This window comes from Dendrobates tinctorius, unplaced genomic scaffold (genome assembly GCF_039654945.1).
Source record: "Dendrobates tinctorius isolate UK_male_01 unplaced genomic scaffold, ASM3965494v1 ptg000057l, whole genome shotgun sequence".
Classification (NCBI taxonomy): Eukaryota; Metazoa; Chordata; class Amphibia; order Anura; family Dendrobatidae; genus Dendrobates; species Dendrobates tinctorius.
In genome coordinates, this window is record NW_027361725.1 from 29,643,740 (window position 1) to 29,670,287 (window position 26,548).

At 46.6% G+C, this 26,548-nt stretch overlaps 1 protein-coding gene across 1 annotated transcript in view; it reads right to left on the bottom strand.

Moving 5' to 3' along the window:
* The window catches only part of AQR (aquarius intron-binding spliceosomal factor), a 183,795-nt gene that overhangs the window by 67,962 nt on the left and 89,285 nt on the right, over positions 1–26,548 (bottom strand). The window contains exons 18-19 of the mRNA XM_073577867.1: positions 11,966–12,133; positions 11,614–11,783 (exon numbers count right to left, since the gene is read on the bottom strand). Coding sequence (XP_073433968.1) covers positions 11,614–11,783; positions 11,966–12,133 — 338 coding nt within the window. The remainder of the gene's footprint in view (positions 1–11,613; positions 11,784–11,965; positions 12,134–26,548) is intronic.

Below are 26,548 nucleotides of genomic sequence, written 5' to 3' on the forward strand. Positions count from 1 at the left end.
TGTGGGCATGGAACAAGAGATAACTGTAAGCAGTGTTCCCCAACTCCAGTCCTCAAGAGCCACCAACAGGTCATGTTTTCAGGATTTCCCTTAAAATTGCACAGGTAGGATCTGCTCACCTGCACAGGCAATAATTCCACCACCTGGGCGATACTAAGGAAATCCTGTGATTTCTCCAGTCCATATCCCATCAAGCACCAACATCCTGCGAGTGAAGTAATCTTTCTACCTAGCAACTTATCTGAGCATAAAGCAGAACTGCAGTGTAAAGCATGAGGAGGGCAGAGAGCAGCAGCCAGAGCTACAGGTAATACAATAGATGGGTTTACAGTTTAGACTACCTCTTAAAGTTTCTATACTTTGCTTCATTTAAAAGAGAACCACATAAAAAAAAATTGTGCTACATTATCAGACTTTTGCCAGGTTCCGTTTGCCTCTGACCTCCGAATTCCCAGCAGATTGTAAACGCTAGTGGGTGGACAAATTCCGCACTCCAGATTCCCATGTCAGAAGAGATATCACAGATGACCCAGGAACCCAGCCTGAGTCGGGTCCAAACACCCATAGAGAGCACAGCCTTCACGCCAGCCAGCTCTCCGATTTCTACTTGTTAAAAAGCCACCGATATGTTTTCATTGGAATGCAAACTGACCCTGAACCTAATAAATTACAAGCTGAGGGTTCCTGTACTTCGAGCAGCTAAAATAATTCTGCAGAAAGCAGCACTCTTATAGAAAATAGTGAAAAAGCCTACGTGAGCCTCGACATAAGCTCCTGACACTAATGTGAACAGGCCCCTAGTACTGTTTTGAAAAAACCTACCGTGAAGGAGTCTTGTTGGGTTCTGTGCAATACAGACCACTATGGGTAAGCACCTTTATTGAAACGGTCATGATTACTAGGGGTTAATGTACTCTATTTGACATTGGGGTGACTAGATTATATTATTCAGGCTTATCTGATATACTATTGATTTGATATTCCATTTGATCCCTCTGTTCAGGTCAGCTTACAGACTGCAATGCCTGTGCTGCCACCCCTCACCACCACCAGAGCTGCAGAGACCCCCAAACCCCAGTATCCTGTAGAATGTAAGGCTGCAAGGACAGGTTCCTCTCCCCTCTGTACCTGTCTGTCATTATTAGCTTGTTCATGGTCATTTAAACTTGTGCTTTGTATGCAACTCCTCCGAAATGTACAGCACTCTGGAATCAATGGAGCTATATACAGTGGGGAAAAAAAGTATTTAGTTAGCCACCAATTGTGCAAGTTCTCCTACTTAAAAAGATGAGAGAGGCCTGTAATTGACATCATAGGTAGACCACAACTATGAGAGTCAAAATGAGAAAACAAATCCAGAAAATCACCTTGTTTGATTTGGCAAGATTTATTTTGCAAATTATGGTGGAAAATAAGTATTTGGTCACCTAAAAACCTGCACGATTTCTGGCTCTCACAGACCTGTAACTTCTTCTTTAAGAGTCTCCTCTTTCCTCCACTCATTACCTGTAGTAATGGCAGCTGTTTTAACTTGTTATCAGTATAAAATACACCTGTCCACAACCTCAAACAGTCACACTCCAAACTCTACTATGGTGAAGACCAAAGAGCTGTCGAAGAACGCCAGAAAAAAATTGTAGCCCTGCACCTGCCTGGGAAGACTGAATCTGCAATAGGCAAGCAGCTTGGTGTGATCAAATCAACTGTGGGAGCAATAATAAGAAAATGGAAGACATACAAGACCACTGATAATCTCTCTCGATCTGAGGCTCCATGCAAGATCTCACCCCGTGGAGTCAAAATGATCACAATAACAGTAAGCAAAAATCACAGAACCACACGGGGGGGACCTAGTGAATGACCTGCATAGAGCTGGGACCACCGTGACAAAGGCTACCATCAGTAACACACTACGCCACCAGGGACTGAGATACTGCAGTGTCAGACGCGTCCCTCTGCTTAAGCCAGTACATGTCCGGACCCGTCTGAAGTTTGCTAGAGAGCATTTGGATTATCCAGAAGAGTAGTGGGAGAATGTCAGATGGTCTGATGAAACCAAAGTAGAACTGTTTGGTAGAGAAACAAAACTAGTCGCATTTGGGGGAGACAGAATGCTGAGTTGTATCCAAAGAACAACATACCGACTGTGAAGCATGGATTGGCAACATCATGCTTTGGGGCTGTTTCTCTGCAAAGGGACCAGGACGACTGATCCGTGTACATGACATGACAGAATGAATAGGGCCATGTAACGTGAGATTTGAGTGCAAACCTCCTTCCATCAGCAAGGGCTTTGAAGATGAAACATGGATAGGTCTTTCAGCATGATAATGATCCCAAGCACTCTGCCAGGGCAATGAAGGAGCTGCGCTTGTGCTGTCTTCCGCATCCTCTGGCTGTGCGTTCAGGTCAGAGGGCGCGATGACGTGTTTAGTGCGTGCCCTCTGCCTGAACAGTAACTACAGAGAGACGCAACACACAACGGTGCGTGGCGGTGGAACGGGGACAGGTGAATATCACAAGTGCCGGGGCCCTGAGCAAACGGCGACATCGGCACCTGGCCCCCATAGAGCGCCGGTGTTCCCGCTTGCTCAGAACACCGGCACCTGGCCCCCAGCGATGAGAGGGGAGTATGTCATTTTTTTTTTTTTAATCGCAGCAGCATTATATGGGGCATATTTTAATATGGAGCATCTTATGGGGCATCATTAACCTTTATGGAGCATTATATGGGGCATATTTTAACATGGAGCATCTTATGGGGCCATCAACCTATATGGAGCATTATATGGGGCATATTTTAATATGTAGCATCTTATGGGACCATCATTAACCTTTATGAAGCATTATATGAGGCATATTTTAATATGGAGCATCTTATGGGGCCATCAACCTTTATGAAGCATTATATGGGGCATATTTTAATATGGAGCATCTTATGGGGCCATCATTAACCTTTGTGCAGCATTATATGGGGCATTTTTTATGGAGCATCTTAAGGGGCCATCATTAACCTTTATGCAGCATTATATGGGGCACATTTTTTGTATGGAGCATCTTATGGGACCCATCATGAACTGTATGGAGCATTATATGTGGCTCCTGATTTAGGCTAGTTTTACACTAGCGTTCAGGAGGGGCTGCAGATGGCAGCCTACTTCCTCCATGAAGCTCCGTCTACGCTCCACCTACTGCCGCATGCGTCCAGCATTTCCCCACGTACCTATCTTTAACATTAGGTATGCAGGGACATGCAATGTATGCGGATGAGTCAGCATGCGACGATTTGATGTGTGCGGCGACCGCACGGAAACGTAAAATTTTGCATTTCCGTGCGGTTGCCGCATACATCAAAATCGCCGTATGCGGACGCATCCGCATACAACACATGTCCCTGAGTACCCAATGTTAAAGATGGGTACGCAGAGAAACGCTGGATGCATGTGGTAGTAGGCGGAGCTTCAGGGAGGAAGAAAGGAAGTAGGCTGCCATCCGCAGCCCTCAACTCAAGTCTGAAACCAGCCTTAACATGGATATTCAAAAACATTTAATCTACTTATGTCTCAATTAATTTTACTTTTATTAGTATCTATTTTATTTTTTAAATTTACCAGTTTTTCCAGTTTTTTGTGGCAAAATTAAGGGCCTCGGGTTGGCTTATACTCGAGTATATACGGTATATAGCTCTGGCAAAAATTAAGAGACCACTGCAAAAACAGGATTTTTGGGTTGCTTACCGTAAAATCTGTTTCTCGGAGCCTTCATTGGGGGACACAGAGACCTTGGGTGTATGCTGCTGCCACTAGGAGGCTGACACTATGCACAAAAAAAGTTAGCTCCTCCTCCGCAGTGTACACCCCACCGACCGGCAGAGAATTCCTCAGTTAGTGAGAAAGCAGTAGGAGAAGTAACAGAATAGGTTGACAACATAAACAACTCAACTGTAACCATTCAACCAAAGTAAGAACAGGAGCTGTAAAACATGGGAGGGTGCTGTGTCCCCCAATGAAGGCTCCGAGAAACAGATTTTACGGTAAGCAACCCAAAAATCCTGTTTTCTCGTTCGCCTTATTGGGGGACACAGAGACCTTGGGACGTCCCAAAGCAGTCCCTGGGGTGGGAAACAAACTTCCATCAGGCCAGCGGACTCACCACCGCTGCCTGCAGAATCCGTCTACCTAGGCTGGCGTCCGCCGAAGCGTAGGTGTGGACTCTGTAGAATTTCACAAACGTGTGAACCGATGACCATGTTGCAGCTTTGCAAAGCTGCAGTGCGGAAGCTCTGTGGCGCACCGCCCAGGAGGCACCCACTGCTCGAGTAGAGTGGGCCCTGATACTCGGAGGGGCTCCGCGACGCTTAACACGGTAGGCTTCCAGGATAGCCGATCTGATCCAGCGAGCAATGGTGGCTTTTGACGCCGGGTGACCTTTCCGCGCTCCATCAGGGATAATGAAAAGAGACTCTGTATTTCGCAGGGAAGTCGTCCTAGACAGATAGACTCTTACCGTCCTAACCAGGTCCAGCTTGTTCAAGGACCGCTCTCGGGGATGAGTTGGATTCGGACAAAGGGACGGTAGCACGATATCCTCGTTGAGGTGAAACGAGGACACCACCTTCGGAAGAAACGAGGGCGGAGGCCGCAGAACTACCTTATCCTGGTGGAGAACCAGAAAGGGAGAGCGGCACGACAGAGCTGCCAATTCCGACACGCGCCGGACGGAGGTGATGGCCACCAGAAAGGCTACCTTCCAAGAAAGGAGAGAAAGGGAAATATCCCTGAGGGGTTCAAAGGGCGGACCTTGCAGAACCTCAAGAACCAGATTAAGATCCCATGGATCCACGGGCGCCCGGTACGGCGGGACCGTGTGAGCCACGCCCTGAAGAAAGGTCTTAACCTGAGGACGGGAAGCCAACGTTTTCTGAAACAGAATGGACAGCGCCGAAACTTGACCCTTCAGGGAACTGAGGGCAAGCCCCGCATCCAATCCTGCCTGAAGAAACGCTAGGACTGAAGGGAGCGAAAAGGACATGGGCGCGACGTCATTGGTCTCACACCAAGTGAAATAGGCCTTCCAAGTACGGTAGTAAATCTTGGAAGATGATGGCTTTCTGGCTCGGATCATGGTCTGAATTACGTGGTCGGAAAATCCTGCTCGTTTCAGAACCTCGGTCTCAACAGCCACGCCGTTAAATTGAGCGGCCGAGAATTGGGGTGGCAAATCGGACCCTGAGACAGCAGATCTGTTCTGTCTGGAAGCTTCCAGGGGGCGTCCGCGAGAAGGTTGACAATGTCCGCGAACCAAGACCTTCTGGGCCAATTCGGGGCGATGAGAATGACCGGAAGTCCTTCTGCCTTGATCTTCTTCAACAGCTTGGGAAGAAGAGGCAGAGGAGGGAACAGGTAGGGAAGTTCGAACTGGGACCAAGGAACGGCCAGGGCGTCGGCGCCCACTGCCAGAGGGTCCCGAGACCTGGACACGAATTGTGGGACTTTCCTGTTGAGGCGAGACGCCATGAGGTCTACATCCGGGGTTCCCCACCGAAGGCAGAGCAGATGAAACACTTCCGGATGTAGGGACCATTCTCCCGCCGCGAGACCCTCGCGGCTGAGAAAATCGGCGGCCCAGTTGTCTACGCCGGGAATGTGAACCGCGGAAATTGTCGGAACGGAAATCTCCGCCCAACGAAGAATCTTGGACACCTCCGCCAGGGCTGAAACACTCCGTGTTCCCCCTTGGCGGTTGACATATGCCACTGCTGTGGCGTTGTCTGTCTGAATCCGTACCGGCAGTCCCTTGAGGAGCCTTTCCCAGTGGACCAGAGCAAGATGGATCGCTCGAATCTCCAGAACGTTGATTGGTAGCGCTGATTCCCGATCCGACCATCGACCCTGAACAGTGTGGTTGCGGAACACAGCACCCCAACCGAGGAGACTGGCATCTGTGGTTACTATCTGCCAGTGAATGGGAAGGAAGGATCGACCCGATAGAATGAGAGGTGACGACAACCACCAGTTGAGAGACCGCTTGATCCGGTAAGAAAGATGGACAGGGCGATCCAGGGACCGAGGCGACCTGTTCCACTTCGACAGAATGGCCTCCTGGAGAGGCCTGGCGTGAAATTGGGCAAAGGGAACTGCCTCTATCGCCGCGACCATCTTTCCCAGGACCCTCATGGCTGTACGGAGGGATGGGAATCGCGAGGTCTGCAGCGATCGTACTTCCTGCTGCAGAGAGAGAATCTTTTCTTGTGGGAGAAAGACCCTTGACCGACGAGTGTCGAACAGAAGACCTAGAAAGACCAGGCGTTGGGTAGGAACCAGACAGGACTTTTTCCTGTTGACGATCCACCCGAAATTGGAAAGAGTGTCCAGGACGATTGACAAACTTTGGTGAGCCTGTTGGAATGAGGGAGCCTTGATCAGAATATCGTCTAGGTACGGGAAAAGAACGAGGCCTCTGACTCTCAACAAAGCCATCAACGCAGCCATGATCTTCGTGAAGACTCTGGGAGCGGTGGCAAGACCGAAGGGCAGTGCGACAAACTGGTAGTGGTGCTGTCGAATCGCAAAGCGCAGGAACTTTTGATGTCCGGAGAAAATTGGAACATGTAAATAGGCATCTTGGATGTCTATTGAGCACATGAACTCCTGCTCCTCCATGGAGGCGATGACCGAGCGAAGCGACTCCATGCGGAAGTGGCGAAGGCGGACCCTCTTGTTGAGCAGCTTGAGATCCAAGATGGGTCGAACTGCGCCGTCTTTTTTCGGCACTACAAACAGGTTCGAGTAGAACCCCGTGAAGCGCTCCGATTCGGGAACGGGCACAATCACCCCGGAACTGAGGAGAGCAGCGATAGCTGTAGAGAACCCCGGGATCAAGGCTGGATCCTTTGGAGGCCAGGATTCGAAGAAACGATCCCGTGGGAGAGAGACGAACTCTATCTTGTATCCTGAGGATACGACCTCCCTGACCCAGGCGTCCTCCACGGCGGCCAGCCAAACGTCCCTGAAGGAAAGAAGTCGACCTCCCAATTGGAAAGGCCCCTCGCGTGCCCGATGATAGTCATGCTGAAGTAGACCGTCCAGATCTAGATCTGAACGGTCTGCCCTGGGAGGAGTGGGGTCGCCAGGAAGGAGTGGGTCTGAAGGAAACTTTCTTTCTCTCCTGGCGAGCCTGCGGTCTCTGTTGGCTGGAGGAGTTGTCCGCCGTATTGAAACGGCGGAAAGTCCGAAAGGGTCGAAACTGACGCCTTGGGGGTCTGCGAGGCTTGGACTGAGGGAGGAGTGAACTCGTGCCTCCGGTGGCGTCCTTAATAATCTGGTCCAATTGGGACCCAAAGAGGCGCACCCCCTGAAAGGGCAGGTTAGTGAGGGACTTTTTTGAAGACAAGTCCGCTTGCCATGCCTTTAGCCAAATTGTACGTCGAATTGCAATAACTTTGCTTGACGCCTGAACTGCACAGGATGCAGCATCCAAGGAAGCGGAGAGAAGATAGTCCCCAGCATGGGAGATCTGATTGGCGAGATTGGCCAAATACTCCGGTTGCGCCTTATCTAAGATGCCCTGCCGAAGGTCGTCTGCCCACGTGGTTATGGTCTTTGCTGTCCAGGATGAAGCAAAGATTGGACACACCGCCGCTGAAGCCGCTTCAAAGGCAGACTTCGCCAGGGATTCTACAATCCTGTCATTAGAATCCTTTAGGGACGCCACGCCTGAAAGCGGGAGAACCGTGTTATTGGATAGCCTGGACACGGGCGGATCGACCGAGGGAGAGGCCGACCAGTTGTCCGTGAGCTCTTTAGCAAATGGGTAGAGTATGCCGAGACGTTTTCCTCTTTGAAAGCGTCTGGTCGGATCCTCTCTTTCCTTGGTAAAAATTTTCCCAAACTGGGAATGGAAAGGAAAAACCCTGGAGGGAGTTTCTGCCCGTCTGAACGAAACCTCCTGATCTGAGGATTTCGCAGGGGAGTCAGCAATATCGAAGGTATGATGGATCGCAGCAATGAGGTCCTGCACTGTGACCTTCATGCTTGCATCCTGGTCTGAATCCAGCTCTAAAATCCCCTCAGATGACCTGTCCGAAAGCGCTTCCCCTGACTCGGGAGAGGAGGCCCGAGAGGGAGGCTGGTGAGAAGGGCTATGCGGTGAGATGGGACTAGGAGAGGATTCCGGCTGGGAATCTTGCCTGGGTCTTTTGCGACTACCGCTGGCTGATTCAGATGGAACAATTTGGGACCTGCTTGGCCCTGCTGAAGAGTCCAGGGGCAACTTATCAAGAACGGCCACCAGGGACTGAGACACCCTGGTGAGGTCTGCCACTGATTGAGATAGCGAGGAGGCCCAGCCAGGCATGGGGGGCTCACTCTCACCTGGGGCCGAAGATGGCTCCTGGACGGCGTCAGGCTGAATTGGATTGCTACAATCCAGGCAGAGGGGAGTGGACTGGCCTGAGGGAAGTTTGCGATTGCACGAAGAACATGCAAAGTACTTGACTAAAGTGCAGGGGGGGGCGGTAGAGCGGGTACGATCAGACTTAGACATAGTGAAAAGCTGAGGTAATGCCGGAAGGTTGGGGGACAGAGGGCGGAGAAGGGTCAGTCTGCAGTGCAGAGCTACTCACGGTCCGGTGTCCCCAGAAGCGATGCTCTGCGACCTGTCAGTGGATGCAGGTCAGAGCGAAATCCGGCCGACAGCCCTCCTGACAAAAAACCAGCTGGAGAAGTTGATGTCCAGTGAGGAGTTGGTGCCCGGCTAACAGGCTGGGAAAATGGCGCCGTCCTGAGAAAAAGCGCGCCTTAGGAGAGGAGGAAGGGCGGAGCACCACGCAGGGTTAATGATTCACCGCCCTCTAGCCAATGACAGGCTGGGCAGGTGAAGGACAGGCGGTGGGAAGGCCTGGGAAGAGCGAGAGAGAAGCCCGCTTAGAAGAAAGGGGCGGGGGGCGTGGCCGCGACGCAGCGGTAGGCCCGAACTGAAGCCGGGGCCTAAATTAGTTGCGGCGGCCGCCTGTCAGCAGGGGGTCAGCGCGGAGGTCCGAAAAAGAGGGACGCCGCAGACGCCAGTCGCTCCCAATAGGGAAAAAAAAAAAAAACCTTGTGCTCCCTGTCCCCAGAAAGGGGGGGGGGGATGCCCGGCAACATTGAGCTGCCTATAGCCTTGTGGCGACTGCGAGCGACCGCAGCGCCTACAACCGGGGTCCCCTGTGCCATTGAAGAGGTGACCGTCGGGAATGGACAGCCAGGAAAATAAATATGAAGCCGGGGCCTAATACTCACCCATCCACGATCCATTACCTGTCTGAAGAAGTCTTTGCGTCTCATCCAACCGACAGGCTCTGGTAGGCGAGTGGGAGGGAGACTGGCGACAAGGACCCCTGGAGTCGCTGGCACGTCTTGGTGTCGGCGTCCATCTGGCTGGTCCTGCCGCGGAGAACTGCAAGGATACGGGGTGGCAGTACACGCCGTACTTGCAGACTCCATGTGGGAGTACAGATGTGACTTTTCACTCTGTATCCCTCCGTAGAACCTGAAAAGGAACGACGCACGACGAGGTAGATATGGGTCTAATAAAAGACCCGTGTCCACCTCCTACTGACACTAAGCTAAACTGAGGAATTCTCTGCCGGTCGGTGGGGTGTACACTGCGGAGGAGGAGCTAACTTTTTTTGTGCATAGTGTCAGCCTCCTAGTGGCAGCAGCATACACCCAAGGTCTCTGTGTCCCCCAATAAGGCGAACGATAAATTTTCAGTTTGTCTGATTTTTCTCTTTATAAATATATTTTGGAGTAAAATGTAAATTGCTCTTTTATTCTATAAACTACTTACAACATGTCTTCGAAATTCCAAGCACTAAATTTTGTATTTATTTTCAGAAAATGAGAAATGGTCAAAATAACAAAAAAATGTAGTGCTTACAGACCTCAAATAATGCTAAGAAAACAAGTTCATAATCATTTAGAAACAATACTAATGTTCAGAAATTAATATTTTGTGGAATAACCATGATTTTTAAATCAAAGCTTTCATGCATCTTGGCATGCTTTCCACCAGTCTTTGACACTGCTTTTGGGTGACTTCTTTGTTTGATGGCTTGTGACTATCCATCTTCCTCTTGATTACATTCCAGAGGTTTTCAATGGGGCTCAGGTCTGGAGATTGGGCTGGCCATGACAGGGATTTCATGTGGTGGTCCTTCATCCACATTGACTGACCTAGCTGTGTGGCATGGCGCATTGTCCTGCTGTAAAAACCAGTCCTCAGGGTTGGAGAACATTGCCTGAGCAGAAGGAATCAACTGTTTTTCCAGGATAACTTTGTATGTGGCTTGATTCATATGTCCTTCGCAAAGATTAACCTGCCCAATTCCAGCATTGCCGAAGAATCCCAAGATCATCACTGATTCTCCACCAAATTTCACAGTGGGTACAAGACACTGTGGATTGTACGCCTCTCCAGGTCTCCGTCTAACCATTAGACGACCAGGTGTTGGGCAAAGCTGAAAATTAGACTCATCTGAGAGGATTACCTTAGTCCAGTCCTCTATGGTCCAATGCTTATGGTGTTTGGCAAACTTCAGCCTTGTTCTCCTTTGCTTCTGATTGAAAAAAGGCTTTTTTCTAGCTTTACATGACTTGAGCCCTGCCTCTAGAAGCCTGTTACGAACAATTCTTGCCATTTGCCATGCCTTTTGTAGGTCACTTGACGTCATCCTGCGGTTGCTCAGTGACATTCGAATAAGATGACATCATTCCGGTCAGTGGAGAGTCGTTTTCGCCCCCTGCCGGTCTGTAGATTTGTTGTCCTCAATGTCTGCTGCTTGACCTTCTTGTAATGGACTGCTGTCTTAGAAATTTTAAGGATGGAGGCAACATGACGCTCACTGTATCCCTCTGCTAGTAAAGGCAGAATTGACCCCTTCTTTTCCTCACTAAAGACTTTTCTTTTCAACTCCTTTGGTGTGGTTAAAAGTTATTTTTTCATTCCTATTACTTTTGGGATATTACTAGCACTTGTTTTGCCATCCAACTTGTCCTATTGCAAGAGGATTGTGAACACCACAGCAGGGTTTTTTATACTTTTCTTTGTTAGATAAGATTTGGTTCAGGTGATCACCTTGTCAGAAGCACATTAAGTAGTATGAGGTGCACTCTGGTTGGAATTCAACTGACACTGGAATGGAATGGCTGTCAGACATGTAGAGAAGCTGATTTTTATAAAACTCTGCAATGGCCTTTTAATTTTTTTGCCAGAGCTGTATATATAATACACACAGTGTAGGTAACAGCCAATGATATCTAAATTCCATCTCTATCAGACCCTGTATAGGGTATTGCTGCATCTTGCTGTTGGTGCCTAGCGCCAAAGTAGTGCCTGGGTCTGTGGTGGGTAAATATACTTAAGGAGATGGTCTGGGGTCTACATTTAGGGTTTCAAATTTATGAAGGGGCATGGTGTTTTAATTAACTTAGTGGTCTGAACTTATTTAGAAGTGTGGAATCAAAGTTAAATCAATTTTGGCATCTGATTCTTGGGGAAAATGTGGCAGAATTGAAAGATAAAAGTAGAAAAATCAGTAAGCGACCATATGCAAAAAAAAGTTTCCGAACCTACCTTAAAGTTATTCTCTTTTGGTTTCCTCCTCATGATCACATTGAAGGTTTCATACACATCCTCGGCCCCATTCTGGATGGTGTTTGTCATGTCCTGCTGATACTGATTGGGGTCAAGAAAGACCCGAAATGTCCTTGAATCGCCTTTAAGTTTAGGTTTTGGTTCAGGTCCTAAAAAAATAAAAACGAGATCCGCAAACAAGGTTTTTTTTAAATAATTATTTTTCATGACTACATCTCTGCTACTTCTTCCTTAGCCATGCTCATTAGGTTTATATCACAGAACTGTAGAAAAGCATTACTGCTAATGTTCTCCATATAGCTCAGTGAAGGTTTTCTTTGTAGAAATTTACCTTCCTCGATGACGCGTCCCTTCTCATCCAGCATGCCTTGAATCTCACAACCCCGCACATACATTAGACCCGTCTGCTCCACAATAGACTGTCTCCTATCAATCTTTGTGCCATACAGCAACATGGGCCGTAGAGTGACCAGGAAGCAAACGTCATGTTTCCGGAGACCTAGATTTGGAAAAACATATTAAGCATTGCTTATACCTGGCATCTAATAAATCCGAGCAAATTCTTCACGTTTTTCAATAGTTCAATGCGCAGTTGTCAGTTACCAACAGTAATGGTCGTTTCAATCTATGTGCTAAAAACACCTGTAGATATGTAGTCTGCAAAGGATCAGTATCAAAGACCTTGAAAATCACAGTAAAATTTACATTGCCGGAACTTAAACTTTAAGGAAAGGCCCAGCAAGACTCTACTGCTCATGTCAGAGACTTTAGTGTTGAAGAGAGCACCAAAACCCTAGAGCAGTCAATCACCACCAAGGAGGTAGACCAGGACAGGGCTAACCAAGGAAACCCACTGGGTGCAAATTTTGGTTTAAAGAGACCATCAGCACAGATCCAAGTTCAAACCAAGTAGAGGCGCTCGGTGCTCCATGGCGGGACCAATTTAAATATACCGTTCTCCCTGCTTGTATTCCATTTATCTCCACCCTTCGCTGGCTCTATGAAGCCAGAGCTGTCAATAAAAGAAGATGGAGGTGGAGCTGAGGGGAAATAAGCAGGCAGGAGGGTGTATATAAACGATTGGCCCGCCATGAAGCATCGAGCTGAGGGACATTATTTGAACAGTCATTCTGTGCTGACAGAGTCCCTGGACAAAAAGGAGCTAGTCCCTTTTTGGACAGATCCAGTAGAATACTGAGAAAAAAAAAAACACGAGATGACTAGAGCCTAACTAGGGTTCTGTGTATAACTTGTATCCTGTACCACCTTCCATCAGTGATGACTCTGATGTTCGTAGATCGGATCATTTTCCCCAGAAAATAAGTACTATGATTGCAGAAAATACCTTTGCAGTATGGTTAAAATAAAATACTCATTATGAGCGTTACAGACAGAAAGCGAATCCTAGACAGATCTATTTGAGTAAACACTTTAGATGGCCATCAACACAATTTTGCTTTGTACCGCTGCCAGGAATCTTGGGATGAAGAGGGGCACACATACTGCCCAGCTGTTGGCGTGGCTTACTCAGTAATGGTCAAGCATACTGATGTGACTTGCCAGCAGAGGTCATCTTAAGCGAGAGGACCTACGGGAGTATGTTATGCTGCTCGGTGCCAGCTGGCCCTATCCAGCACACTGCTAACAGGACCCTTAACATATAAATTACATTTCGCTGTATCAGCAGTGATGACATCCCACAACCTAAAACATGCTTATTTTTAGAGAAGAGTACCAGGGCAAGACCTCTTGGAACAGATACACAATTCCCTCAACACCGCTATTATAAAACCATCAGTGTGGAAACAAAGTGACCAGTTCTATATAGCCAAGCTCTGTGGGGTGCTAATAACATTAAAGGGAATCTGTCACCCCATTTTTGGCCTATGAGCTGCGACCACAGCCATCAGGGGCTTATCTACAGCATTCTGTAATGTTGTAGATAAGCCCCCGATGTAACCTGAAAGATAAGAAAAACAAGTTAGATTATACTCACCGGGGGAGCGGTGGGTGTCGCGGTCCGGTGCCTCCCATCTTCTGCTTTATTTGCCCTGTTGAGGGCAGGGTAAAGTACTGCAGTGCGCAGGTGCCGGGAAAAGTCACGGGTGAGTATAATCTGAGTATACTCTAACTCGTTTTTCTTATCTTTCAGGTTACATCGGGCGCTTTCTACAGCATTACAGAATGCTGTAGATAAGCCCCTGATGGCGGTGGCCGCAGCTTATAGGGCAAAAATGGGGTGACAGATTCCCATTAATGAGAGGAAATAAACAGAACTCACACTGCCCCATGGCCGATGCCAGTAGGGTTTATGCCTTCCCCTGAATCAACATGTTAGGATATAGGTCGATCACAAATGACTTGTGTCTTCTTTCAACCTTAAGGCCACATTTACACGTTCAGTATTTGGTCAGTATTTAATATAGGTATTTGTAAGTCAAAACCAGTAGTGGAACAATGAGAGGAAAAGTATAATAGAAACACGTTACCACTTCTGGATTTATTACCCACTTCTGAAATTAGCTCACAAATACTGAGGTAAAATACTGACGATGTGAACATGCCATAAAACACTAAAACTATGCGGGAAGGAGGCACAATAGAGACAAAGGGCCTCACTATACATGGCTCTGAAGTATTTAAGAGGTCCTACAATGGACGTTAACCTTTGACCACAAATTATGAAGCTGATTTTCTTAGATCTACATCAACAATATAAGAAAGAAGAAAACAATGGAATAAAGACCCTCTGATATTGTGCTTTGCTCATAGGATTGTAACCCCTGCCTGAGTGCATTAGAAAGCCAGTATGCAATATTCTAGTTTGGCAGGGATGGTTCATCTTAACTTTTGAGAAGGAGCTGCCTTTAAACCCTGCAGCACCCTGCACTCAGAGCCTGTTATATATAACTAACAGATGTGGGTAGCAATAAAGTCCTAGCGGCAGTATCACAGATAACCTTAGAAAGCATCCATACTGGCCTGTTACCCTCTTAACGACCAGGGGTATTTTTGGTTTTGCATTTCAATTTTTTGCTCCCCTTCTTCCCAGTGCCATAACTTTTTTATTTTTTGGTAAAGATGGCCATGTGAGGGCTTGTTTTTTGCAGGGCGAGTTGTACTTTTGAACGAGACCATTGGTTTTATCATGTCATGTAACAGAAAACGGGAAAAAATTCCAAATGCGGTGAAATTGCAAAAAAGTGCAATCCCACACTTGTTTTTTGCTTGGCTTTTTTTGCTAGTTTCACTAAATGCTAAAACTGACCTGCAACTATGATTCTCCAGGTCATTATGAGTACATAGACACCAAACATGTCTAGGTTCTTTTTGTTCAGAGTTTGACAGCGTCATTTAACATCAGCCGTCATGTCCCGGAAAAGGTACGGGCACATCTCCGAAGCCTGCACCAAACAGGGGGAAGTGTCCAATGACGGACTATGTCCATCATTGAACATTAAGGGGTTAACAAAGATCTTGTGTGGCAGGAATAAATGACAGCCAACATACCGCAACAGGTCACTGGACAGTTGTCCTTCTATGATGGAAACACTGACTGGGTGGATCAGTGAAATGTGTCATAGTGTATCTCGACTTTAGCAAAGCATTTGATAAAGTATCTCATACTATCCTTACAAAAAAATAATGACCAAGTATGGGACTGACAAGGCAACTGTTGCACATGGTTGCACATCCAATTGGAAGAGTGCTTCAAGTGAGGTACCACGAGGTTCCGTCCTGGTCCCAGTGTTCAACATTTTTATAAATGATCTAGATAAGGGAACTGAAGGTAAACTAATCAAATTTACAGACAATGCAAAGCTAGGAGGGATAGTTAAAGGTACTGTCACACTTAGCGATGTACCAGCGATCCCGACCAGCGATATGACGCGGTCAGGATCGCTGGTACATCGCTAAGTGGTCGCTAGTGAGCTGCCACACAGGCAGATCTCACCAGCGACATCGCAGGGGTCGGGGGTCACTACTTACCTGTCAGACGAGGCGATCCTGACGTCCTCCCGCCCGCGTCCACATGTCGCTCATCGGCGCCACAGGAAGCGCCGCAGGAAGCTGACGACGATAAACGGTGCAGGACGTTCTCGCACGATCAGCGATAACCAGCGGGGGAGCGGTCGGAGGCAAGTATCAGACATAGCGATATCGCTATAACGTCACAAAAACCAGTAACGTTATAGCGATATTGCTAGCGATATCGCTTAGTGTGACAGGCCCTTAACACTAGAGAAGACAGAGAAAGGATTCAGAAAAATCTAGCTGTTGAACAATGAGCAGCAACTAATAGAAGGATATTTAACAAGGAGAAATGAAAGATTTTTCTGGGCAAGAAAACTGCAAATTACTGTATACCTACAGAATAAGAGGAATAAAACTAAGCAACAACACGTGTGAAAAAGATTTGGGTATACTAATAGATCACAGACTACACATGAGTCACATTGTGATGCTGCAGCAAAAAAGGCAAACAGTTCTAGGATGTATTAAGAGAAGAATAGAGTCTAGCTCACATGAAGTCATTATCCCCCTCTACTCCTCCTTAGTCAGACCTCATAAGGAATACTGTGTTCAGTTCTCGGCATCACATTTTAAAAGACATTGAAAAATTAGGGCAAGTTCAGAGAAGAGCTACCAGGATGGTAGGCGGACTGAAGACTACAGTATGTCCTACATGGAACGGTTAAAGGATCTGGGAATGTTTAGTGTGCAAAAAAAAAGGCTAAGAGGATCAGCACACTCCTCTCCTGAAATACTCTGTGCTGCTGGTGACGCTGCTTCTGTATGTAACTAGTCTGTGACCTCACACATGATCAGCGCTCTCGTCTCCTGAAATACTCTGTGCTGCTGGGGACACTTTGTATGTAACTAGTCTTGTACTTCCCACATGATCAGCGCACTCCTCTCATGAAATACTCTGCTGCTGCCGCCACCTAGCTCCTTCCCCTCCATATATCTCCTTCTGACCTCCCATAGACACTTAATGCCGCCAAGTATTATGTGTGTTCTGTATGATGGCATTATGTGTGATCTATATGACAGTATTATATGTGATCTGTATGGTGGTATTATGTTTGATCAGTTAAGTGGAATAATGTGAGAACTATATGACAGTATTATATGAGAACTATATTGTGGGATTATGTGTGATGTATGTGGCAGTATTATGTGTGATCTACATGGTGGTATTGTGTGTGATCTACAGTGGGGCAAAAAAGTATTTAGTCAGTCAGCAATAGTGCAAGTTCCACCACTTAAAAAGATGAGAGGCGTCTGTAATTTACATCATAGGTAGACCTCAACTATGGGAGACAAACTGAGAAAAAAAAATCCAGAAAATCACATTGTCTGTTTTTTTTTCATTTTATTTGCATATTATGGTGGAAAATAAGTATTTGGTCAGAAACAAAATTTCATCTCAATACTTTGTGATATATCCTTTGTTGGCAATGACAGAGGTCAAACGTTTTCTGTAAGTCTTCACAAGGTTGCCACACAAGATTTCTGGCTCTCACAGACCTGTAACTTCTTCTTTAAGAGTCTCCTCTTTCCTCCACTCATTACCTGTAGTAATGGCACCTGTTTAAACTTGTTATCAGTATAAAAAGACACCTGTGCACACCCTCAAACAGTCTGACTCCAAACTCCACTATGGTGAAGACCAAAGAGCTGTCAAAGGACACCAGAAACAAAATTGTAGCCCTGCACCAGGCTGGGAAGACTGAATCTGCAATAGCCAACCAGCTTGGAGTGAAGAAATCAACTGTGGGAGCAATAATTAGAAAATGGAAGACATACAAGACCACTGATAATCTCCCTCGATCTGGTGCTCCACGCAAAATCCCACCCCGTGGGGTCAGAATGATCACAAGAACGGTGAGCAAAAATCCCAGAACCACGCGGGGGGACCTAGTGAATGAACTGCAGAGAGCTGGGACCAATGTAACAAGGCCTACCATAAGTAACACACTACGCCACCATGGACTCAGATCCTGCAGTGCCAGACGTGTCCCACTGCTTAAGCCTGTACATGTCCGGGCCCGTCTGAAGTTTGCTAGAGAGCATTTGGATGATCCAGAGGAGTTTTGGGAGAATGTCCTATGGTCTGATGAAACCAAACTGGAACTGTTTGGTAGAAACACAACTTGTCGTGTTTGGAGGAAAAAGAATACTGAGTTGCATCCATCAAACACCATACCTACTGTAAAGCATGGTGGTGGAAACATCATGCTTTGGGGCTGTTTCTCTGCAAAGGGGCAAGGACGACTGATACAGGTACATGAAAGAATGAATGGGGCCATGTATCGTGAGATTTTGAGTGCAAACCTCCTTCCATCAGCAAGGGCATTGAAGATGAAACGTGGCTGGGTCTTTCAACATGACAATGATCCAAAGCACACCGCCAGGGCAACGAAGGAGTGGCTTCGTAAGAAGCATTTCAAGGTCCTGGAGTGGCCTAGCCAGTCTCCAGATCTCAACCCTATAGAAAACCTTTGGAGGGAGTTGAAAGTCCGTGTTGCCAAGCGAAAAGCCAAAAACATCACTGCTCTAGAGGAGATCTGCATGGAGGAATGGGCCAACATACCAACAACAGTGTGTGGCAACCTTGTGAAGACTTACAGAAAACGTTTGACCTCTGTCATTGCCAACAAAGGATATATCACAAAGTATTGAGATGAAATTTTGTTTCTGACCAAATACTTATTTTCCACCATAATATGCAAATAAAATGAAAAAAAAACAGACAATGTGATTTTCTGGATTTTTTTTTCTCAGTTTGTCTCCCATAGTTGAGGTCTACCTATGATGTAAATTACAGACGCCTCTCATCTTTTTAAGTGGTGGAACTTGCACTATTGCTGACTGACTAAATACTTTTTTGCCCCACTGTACATCCTGAGTCTCGTCACTGCATGCAGGGTGCTCGTAGCTTTATCCACCCGAAGTACCAGTGTCGGGCCCAAAGAGGGAAAGACAAAGTCATCGTTAAAAATGGAAGGACCAAACAATGTTGGCCAAAAGGGGGGCGGAAGCGGAATGAGGACAATCAAGTTCTGGTGGAAAAGTGGAAAAACTAAATGAGCTTGACCGGACACAACTGTCAGCACCGAGCGTTGCCTGATAAATGACACTACGACAAGAAAGGCGACCTTCCAAGACAGAACTTCCCACGAGACATCATGGAACGGATCGAAAGGCTTCTCTTAATGCACACCCAGGACAGAATTAACGTCCCAGACTTCTAATGGAATTTTGTAGGGGAGTACCCCTGAGAAGTCCTGTACATGAAAATCCTGACTTACGTCTTGGAAGCAATCCTGCGCTGGGATGGATTACCAGGATATTAGAAAGACTGCTCTCCAGCCAAAGGAGGCTGGCATCGATAGTCACTACTAGTTGTCACGGGGTCCTTCTCTGGTATCACACAATCAACAGAGCAAGCGAAGAGTGAACAATTCCAAGACCTTTATTCAGGCAAAAATACGAAAAGGTCCATATTCAGTCCACCACACAATGGATAAGATAGTCCAGAATAAGAATGCAGTCCAGTATCAGGATAAAATGTCCAGGGAAACGAGATTCCACAACTCTAGCACCAGAGGATAAAAATGGGTCCTTCTCTCTGAAATGCAGCCTTTTCACCATCTTGTCTCTACCGGAACTGACTTGTCCAGCTGCCATTCTTCCCCCCACCCCCTTCCTTGCCCAGGGGTAGTCAAACAAGTTGTCTCCCAGAAGAGAACAAAGGGCCTTAGGGATTAATGCACTACAGGGGGTCATCAAGAGACAGATACAGTGAGGCTGTAGACTTACAATGTAATAAGAAAAACACTATGAAAATAACTGGAATTGTTAAAAATAGGAATATACAAAAAATGACATCCACATAACATATCACACCATCACACTAGTGATTGCATCAGAAGAGACAATTTCTCCTCTTGGTATAGAAAAAAAAACCTCAATGTCCACCGCCTGTGAGGCTATTTGACGTGCGGGGGCAAGCGGCACCAGCAGACTAGGAGAACAGTTTTCTGGAGCAGACTGCCAGAAGAGAATACAGATAATGGAAGGGGATCACTTAAATTGCTGCTGCAGTTTTTCCCCCATACCCTCACGGCAATCCGGAAAGATTAAGGGGATGAGTGACAAAGAGTGTGAACTGAAGATGCCGTTCACGATCCAGGTAAGGACCGAACGGAGCGAATCCATCCGTGGATGGTATAACTTGACCAAGATCCAGTATGGGTCCTACAGATCCATCATTTCTGGGAAGCACGAACAGATTTGAGTAGAAGTACTCAATCTTTACATTTTGTAGCATTAGATAATGGCTCCGTTCTGACGCCGTGCATTTATTGTTCGGAAAGAAGTCCTTGTTCCAATGCCTAAGTTTTTCAAGGACGTAAAAGAAAAACATCCCGTAGAGGGACAAGAGGAAAATGCAATCTTTTGTATCTAGCAGACACCAGGTTTTGGGCCTGCTCGATACGAACGGCATAAAAGAATGAGACCTCACGATCCAGGAATAGGGGGCCGTCCGTAATGGTGGTGTCAACGGCTTACGCCAGAAATCACTGGGTGGAAAAAAACGTCAGGGACCTCTCTCTCTCAGGTCCAGACCATTTGGGGTAGATCATTACATTGCTGGCTGGACCTATGGGAAGCCTGGGATCCCTTGCCGATGGGAGCGTTCTTAGTGGATAAGTCCAGATTTATGCAAAAGGACCAAATCCAGATTTGTTGCCGACGCCAATGAGGAAGACGCCTTAAGCCTTGCTGGGGAAGAAATTTGTTCTTCCCTCCCATAGCATCAGAGATAAGCTGGACCGACTGCTGTCCATGTAAACCCACTCTGATAAGAAAGAGATGTCGGAGATCTATCTCGGTGCAGACCTCTTTCCATTCCCTGAGCCATAATGCCCTATTGAGTGTGATGGCATTTGCCGCATATAGTGTGGGACAGAAAGCCGCCTGTAAAAAGGCGTCCAGCTAAAAATGTTTCCGCCGATCAGCTGAAAACACGGGCGATTCCTTCTTTTTGGAGGCTTCTGACTTGTTAAACGGTTATCCTATCGCTCCCTTTGCCGGTTAACTATTCCATGAACCACCCAGTGAGTGGTAAATGCTGTATTATGGGGTATAGTCCACCGGAAGAAAGCTACGTGATCTGGGACAGACCAGGCATCCTCGTGGACCTTCAGAAAACTGGATGACTGCCTCAAAAAAGCGAATCTGCCATTTTTTGTGGCGAATCCAGATACACGGAAAACATTAAACTGATACACAGAGTCCTGTACTCTGTAAATCTGTGAGGGGGAGCGAGACACAGAAAAACACGGACACTAAAGCACGTAGTTGGTCGGATAGCGTACTGCGAGTCCTTTCTCTAGATGTCTGCGCATTTCTAGAATGCATGCAGCTAACCGACAGCTGCCGTGATCCTGTGAACGCTCCGATGCACAGAGTGATCGTGGAGAATCAGTGACAGTGGCGAAGCCCGTACCGGGAGGGGTGGGGGCCTCGTAAGTTGGGCCCAGTGGTGGCGGAGTCCAATGCTGGCATGGTGAGATGGCTTATGGAACTCCACGAATTAACATGTCGGGCATGCGCAGGGCCAGTATAATTCTGGTATAAGTGCTGCCAAAGCCAGCACTCTAATCTCCTGGAACGCAGGCTGGCCGGGAATATAGAGGGTTAAAGAACACAAATACACTAATATATATATATATACAGTGGGGAAAAAAAGTATTTAGTCAGTCAGCAATAGTGCAAGTTCCACCACTTAAAAAGATGAGAGGCGTCTGTAATTTACATCATAGGTAGACCTCAACTATGGGAGACAAACTGAGAAAAAAAAATCCAGAAAATCACATTGTCTGTTTTTTTTTCATTTTATTTGCATATTATGGTGGAAAATAAGTATTTGGTCAGAAACAAGCAATCAAGATTTCTGGCTCTCACAGACCTGTAACTTCTTCTTTAAGAGTCTCCTCTTTCCTCCACTCATTACCTGTAGTAATGGCACCTGTTTAAACTTGTTATCAGTATAAAAAGACACCTGTGCACACCCTCAAACAGTCTGACTCCAAACTCCACTATGGTGAAGACCAAAGAGCTGTCAAAGGACACCAGAAACAAAATTGTAGCCCTGCACCAGGCTGGGAAAACTGAATCTGCAATAGCCAACCAGCTTGGAGTGAAGAAATCAACTGTGGGAGCAATAATTAGAAAATGGAAGACATACAAGACCACTGATAATCTCCCTCGATCTGGTGCTCCACGCAAAATCCCACCCCGTGGGGTCAGAATGATCACAAGAACGGTGAGCAAAAATCCCAGAACCACGCGGGGGGACCTAGTGAATGAACTGCAGAGAGCTGGGACCAATGTAACAAGGCCTACCATAAGTAACACACTACGCCACCATGGACTCAGATCCTGCAGTGCCAGACGTGTCCCACTGCTTAAGCCTGTACATGTCCGGGCCCGTCTGAAGTTTGCTAGAGAGCATTTGGATGATCCAGAGGAGTTTTGGGAGAATGTCCTATGGTCTGATGTAACCAAACTGGAACTGTTTGGTAGAATCACAACTTGTCGTGTTTGGAGGAAAAAGAATACTGAGTTGCATCCATCAAACACCATACCTACTGTAAAGCATGGTGGTGGAAACATCATGCTTTGGGGCTGTTTCTCTGCAAAGGGGCCAGGACGACTGATCCGGGTACATGAAAGAATGAATGGCGCCATGTATCGTGAGATTTTGAGTGCAAACCTCCTTCCATCAGCAAGGGCATTGAAGATGAAACGTGGCTGGGTCTTTCAACATGACAATGATCCAAAGCACACCGCCAGGGCAACGAAGGAGTGGCTTCGTAAGAAGCATTTCAAGGTCCTGGAGTGGCCTAGCCAGTCTCCAGATCTCAACCCTATAGAAAACCTTTGGAGGGAGTTGAAAGTCCGTGTTGCCAAGCGAAAAGCCAAAAACATCACTGCTCTAGAGGAGATCTGCATGGAGGAATGGGCCAACATACCAACAACAGTGTGTGGCAACCTTGTGAAGACTTACAGAAAACGTTTGACCTCTGTCATTGCCAACAAAGGATATATCACAAAGTATTGAGATGAAATTTTGTTTCTGACCAAATACTTATTTTCCACCATAATATGCAAATAAAATGAAAAAAAAAACAGACAATGTGATTTTCTGGATTTTTCTTTCTCAGTTTGTCTCGCATAGTTGAGGTCTACCTATGATGTAAATTACAGACGCCTCTCATCTTTTTAAGTGGTGGAACTTGCACTATTGCTGACTGACTAAATACTTTTTTTCCCCACTGTATATATATATACATATATATATATATATATATATATATATATATATATATATATATATATATATATATTTTGTGATGCAGTGACCCCTGTGACAGCTAGGGGGCGCTGTATGGGCTTCCCAGGACATGCATGCAGGCGTTTCCTTTATTGTGATCGGGAAATGGTGAGCGGCAGGGTTGTGAATGGCCGATATGTGTCACAAGGGTGGGTGCCTCGTGATGGAAGCTGGAACATGTGTTGATCAGCAGAGGTACTGCTGAGGGTTTGCTGCAGTGTAATAGGGAGAGCTTCCAGGTGGCTGGTGAGATGGGTGGAACCAGTCACCTACAAACCCACCCAGTGACATGTGTTTGAATGCCCAAAGTATATGTGTGTGTGTGTATGGTTGGGTGTCTCAAAGGACCTGCAAAGAGGTCATAGCCATGTGATCACCTGTGGGTGTGGCTATGTAACATATAATGTGTCTGAGGTCTGGTCACAGGGGGAGAGAGTGTGTACCTGAGTGGTTCAGGGTGCAAGGTCCTGGAGGGTCAGTGTTGGGAGATTCTGCTAGAAGGATCGGATCCCTGGAGCACATGCTGCGACCTTGGACCTGGTGAGGCGTGAGTATTGGACGGTCTCAGGAGACGGACGTCCTGAATAGCACCCGCTGAGGCCCTGGATCTGGTGGCCGGTGTGTTGGGAGACCTGGGGAGTAGGGTTGGATCCCTGAATAGCACCCAGTGAGGCCTGTGTGTTTGCAGAGTCAGTGACGGCACTGCATTGGGGGAGTTACTGTCAGTCTGTGGATCTGGACTGTCAGGTGGCCTGGTGAGCAAGACGTTATCCGGGACGGTGATCCCAGTTCGGCAGCTTTCCTGGGAAAGAAAGGACTGATAAAGAGTCGGCATCTGGAGCCAGAGCTCCTGTGAGGTAACCCCAGACATGGGGATATAACTGTTGGTGCCCATGATGTACTATGGACACTAATGAACTGTTCGGCGTGCGGTCATCCATGGTAACTGGACAAAGAGGTCCAGCGTGTTTAATGACAGCGTATCAGAGCCGTGTACTATGTAATGTGATGGACTAAGTGTAAGTCTGTGAAGTATAACATGGCTTACGCTGCGCTTTATGATGGCACAATCAACTGCATTGGACTGTTTTAAGTTAAAGTTTTCCAGTGTGCACCAATATCGCAGCCAAATGAGTGCTCCCCAACGCATTCAGTGAGCGCTACCTTAATATATATATATCTATATATATATATATATATATACACTGTATATATACACACACACACACACACACACACACATATATACACACACACATACACAGGGGTTGGACAAAATAATGGAAACACCTGGAAACATCAACAAAAGTTAGTTTAATATGGTGTAGGTGCACCTTTTGCGGCGATTACAGCCTTAATTCTCCGAGGTAAGGATTCATACAAGGTGTGAATTGTTTCCAAAGGAATTGTAGCCCATTCTTCAGTTAAAACACCCTCCAGTTCTTTGAGCGACGATGGCGGCGGAAATCGACGTCTAACTTGTATCTCTAAAATCGACCATAAATGCTCAATAATGTTGAGGTCTGGGGATTGTGGGGCCAAGATGAGATGCTCAGCTTCATTAGAATGTTCCTCGTGCCATGCTTTAACGATTCTAGCTGTATGAATTGGTGCATTATCATCCTGAAAGATGCGCTTCCCTTCCGGGAACAGTGCTGGAACCATAGGATGCACTTGGTCGCCCAAAATGCCTAAATAATCGCGGCTGTTAATTCTTCCATGAAGGGATATCATTGGCCCCGCGGATCTCCACGATATAGCACCCCAGATCATCACAGAACCTCCACCATGTTTTACGGTTGGGAGAAGGCAGTCTGGATGGAATGCTTCTTTCGGCTGTCTCCAAACGTACACTCGGCCGGAGGTCGGAAATAGGGTAAACGATGATTCGTCTGAGAATATCACATGTTTCCACTGCTCGAGGGACCTATTCTGGAGGTTTCTACACCACTCTAAACGCTTGGAAACATTTGTCATTGAGAGCAGCGGTTTTCTAATTGCAGCTCTTCCGTGGAATCCAGATTTGTGCAGCTCCTGACAAACAGTTTTCGTGGAAACTGGGTTCTGTAGGTGTTCATTGAGCTCAGCAGTGATTTTCGGAGCCGTGGTCTTGCGATCCTCTCTCACAATTCGCTTTAGAGTCCAACGGTCTCTCTCAGTCAACTTTGACTTTTGGCCGGACCTGTGCTTTGCTGCGGACGTTTTTCCTTCTCTTTCAAACACAGTCATTACTTTGGAGACAGTACCTCTTGACACGCCAAGAATTTGGGCACTTTGTTACACTAGCGCCTGCCATACAAGCACCAACAATTTGGCCTCTTTGAAAATCCTAGAGGTCTGCCATTGGTATGAGGTTCTCATCAATGTTCTTACAATTCTGCAAAACAAACAATTTATTTACATACACATATCACATAACACAAATAATCAACTACAAAACATTACCATATGTCACGGTTTGCATGTTTATAACATGTTGGAAGACTATGATGCCAAAACGTTCGGTGTTTCCATTGTTTTGTCCAACCCCTGTATATACACACACAGTACAGACCAAAAGTTTGGACACACCTTCTCATTCAAAGGGTTTTCTTTATTTTCATGACTATGAAAATTGTAGATTCACTCTGAAGGCATCAAAACTACGAATTAACACATGTGGAATTATATAATTAACAAAAAAGTGTGAAACAGCTGAAAATATGTCTTATATTCTAAGTTTTTCAAAGTAGCCACCTTTTGCTTTGATTACTGCTTTGCACACTCTTGGCATTCTCTTGATGAGCTTCAAGAGGTAGTCACCGGGAATGGTCTTCCAACAGTCTTGAAGGAGTTCCCAGAGATGCTTAGCACTTGTTGGCCCTTTTGCCTTCATTCTGCGGTCCAGCTCACCCAAAACCATCTCGACTGGGTTCAGGTCTGGTGACTGTGGAGGCCAGGTCATCTGGAGTAGCACCCCATCACTCTCCTTCTTGGTCAAATAGCCTTTACACAGCCTGGAGGTGTATTTGGGGTCATTGTCCTGTTGAAAAATAAATGATGTTCCAACTAAACGCAAACCGGATGGAATAGCATGCCGCTGCAAGATGCTGTGGTAGCCATGCTGGTTCAGTATGCCTTCAATTTGGAAAAAATCCCCAACAGTGTCACCAGCAAAGCACCCCCACACCATCACACCTCCTCCTCCATGCTTCACGGTGGGAACCAGGCATGTAAAGTCCATCCGTTCACCTTTTCTGCGTCGCACAAAGACACAATGGTTGGAACCAAAGATCTCAAATTTGGACTCATCAAACCAAAGCACAGATTTCCACTGGTCTAATGTCCATTCCTTGTGTTCTTTAGCCCAAACAAGTCTCTTCTGCTTGTTGCCTGTCCTTAGCAGTGGTTTCCTAGCAGCTATTTTACCATGAAGGCCTGCTGCAAAAAGTCTCCTCTTAACAGTTGTTGTAGAGATGTGTCTGCTGCTAGAACTCTGTGTAATGAAGTAATGATGGCCACTTG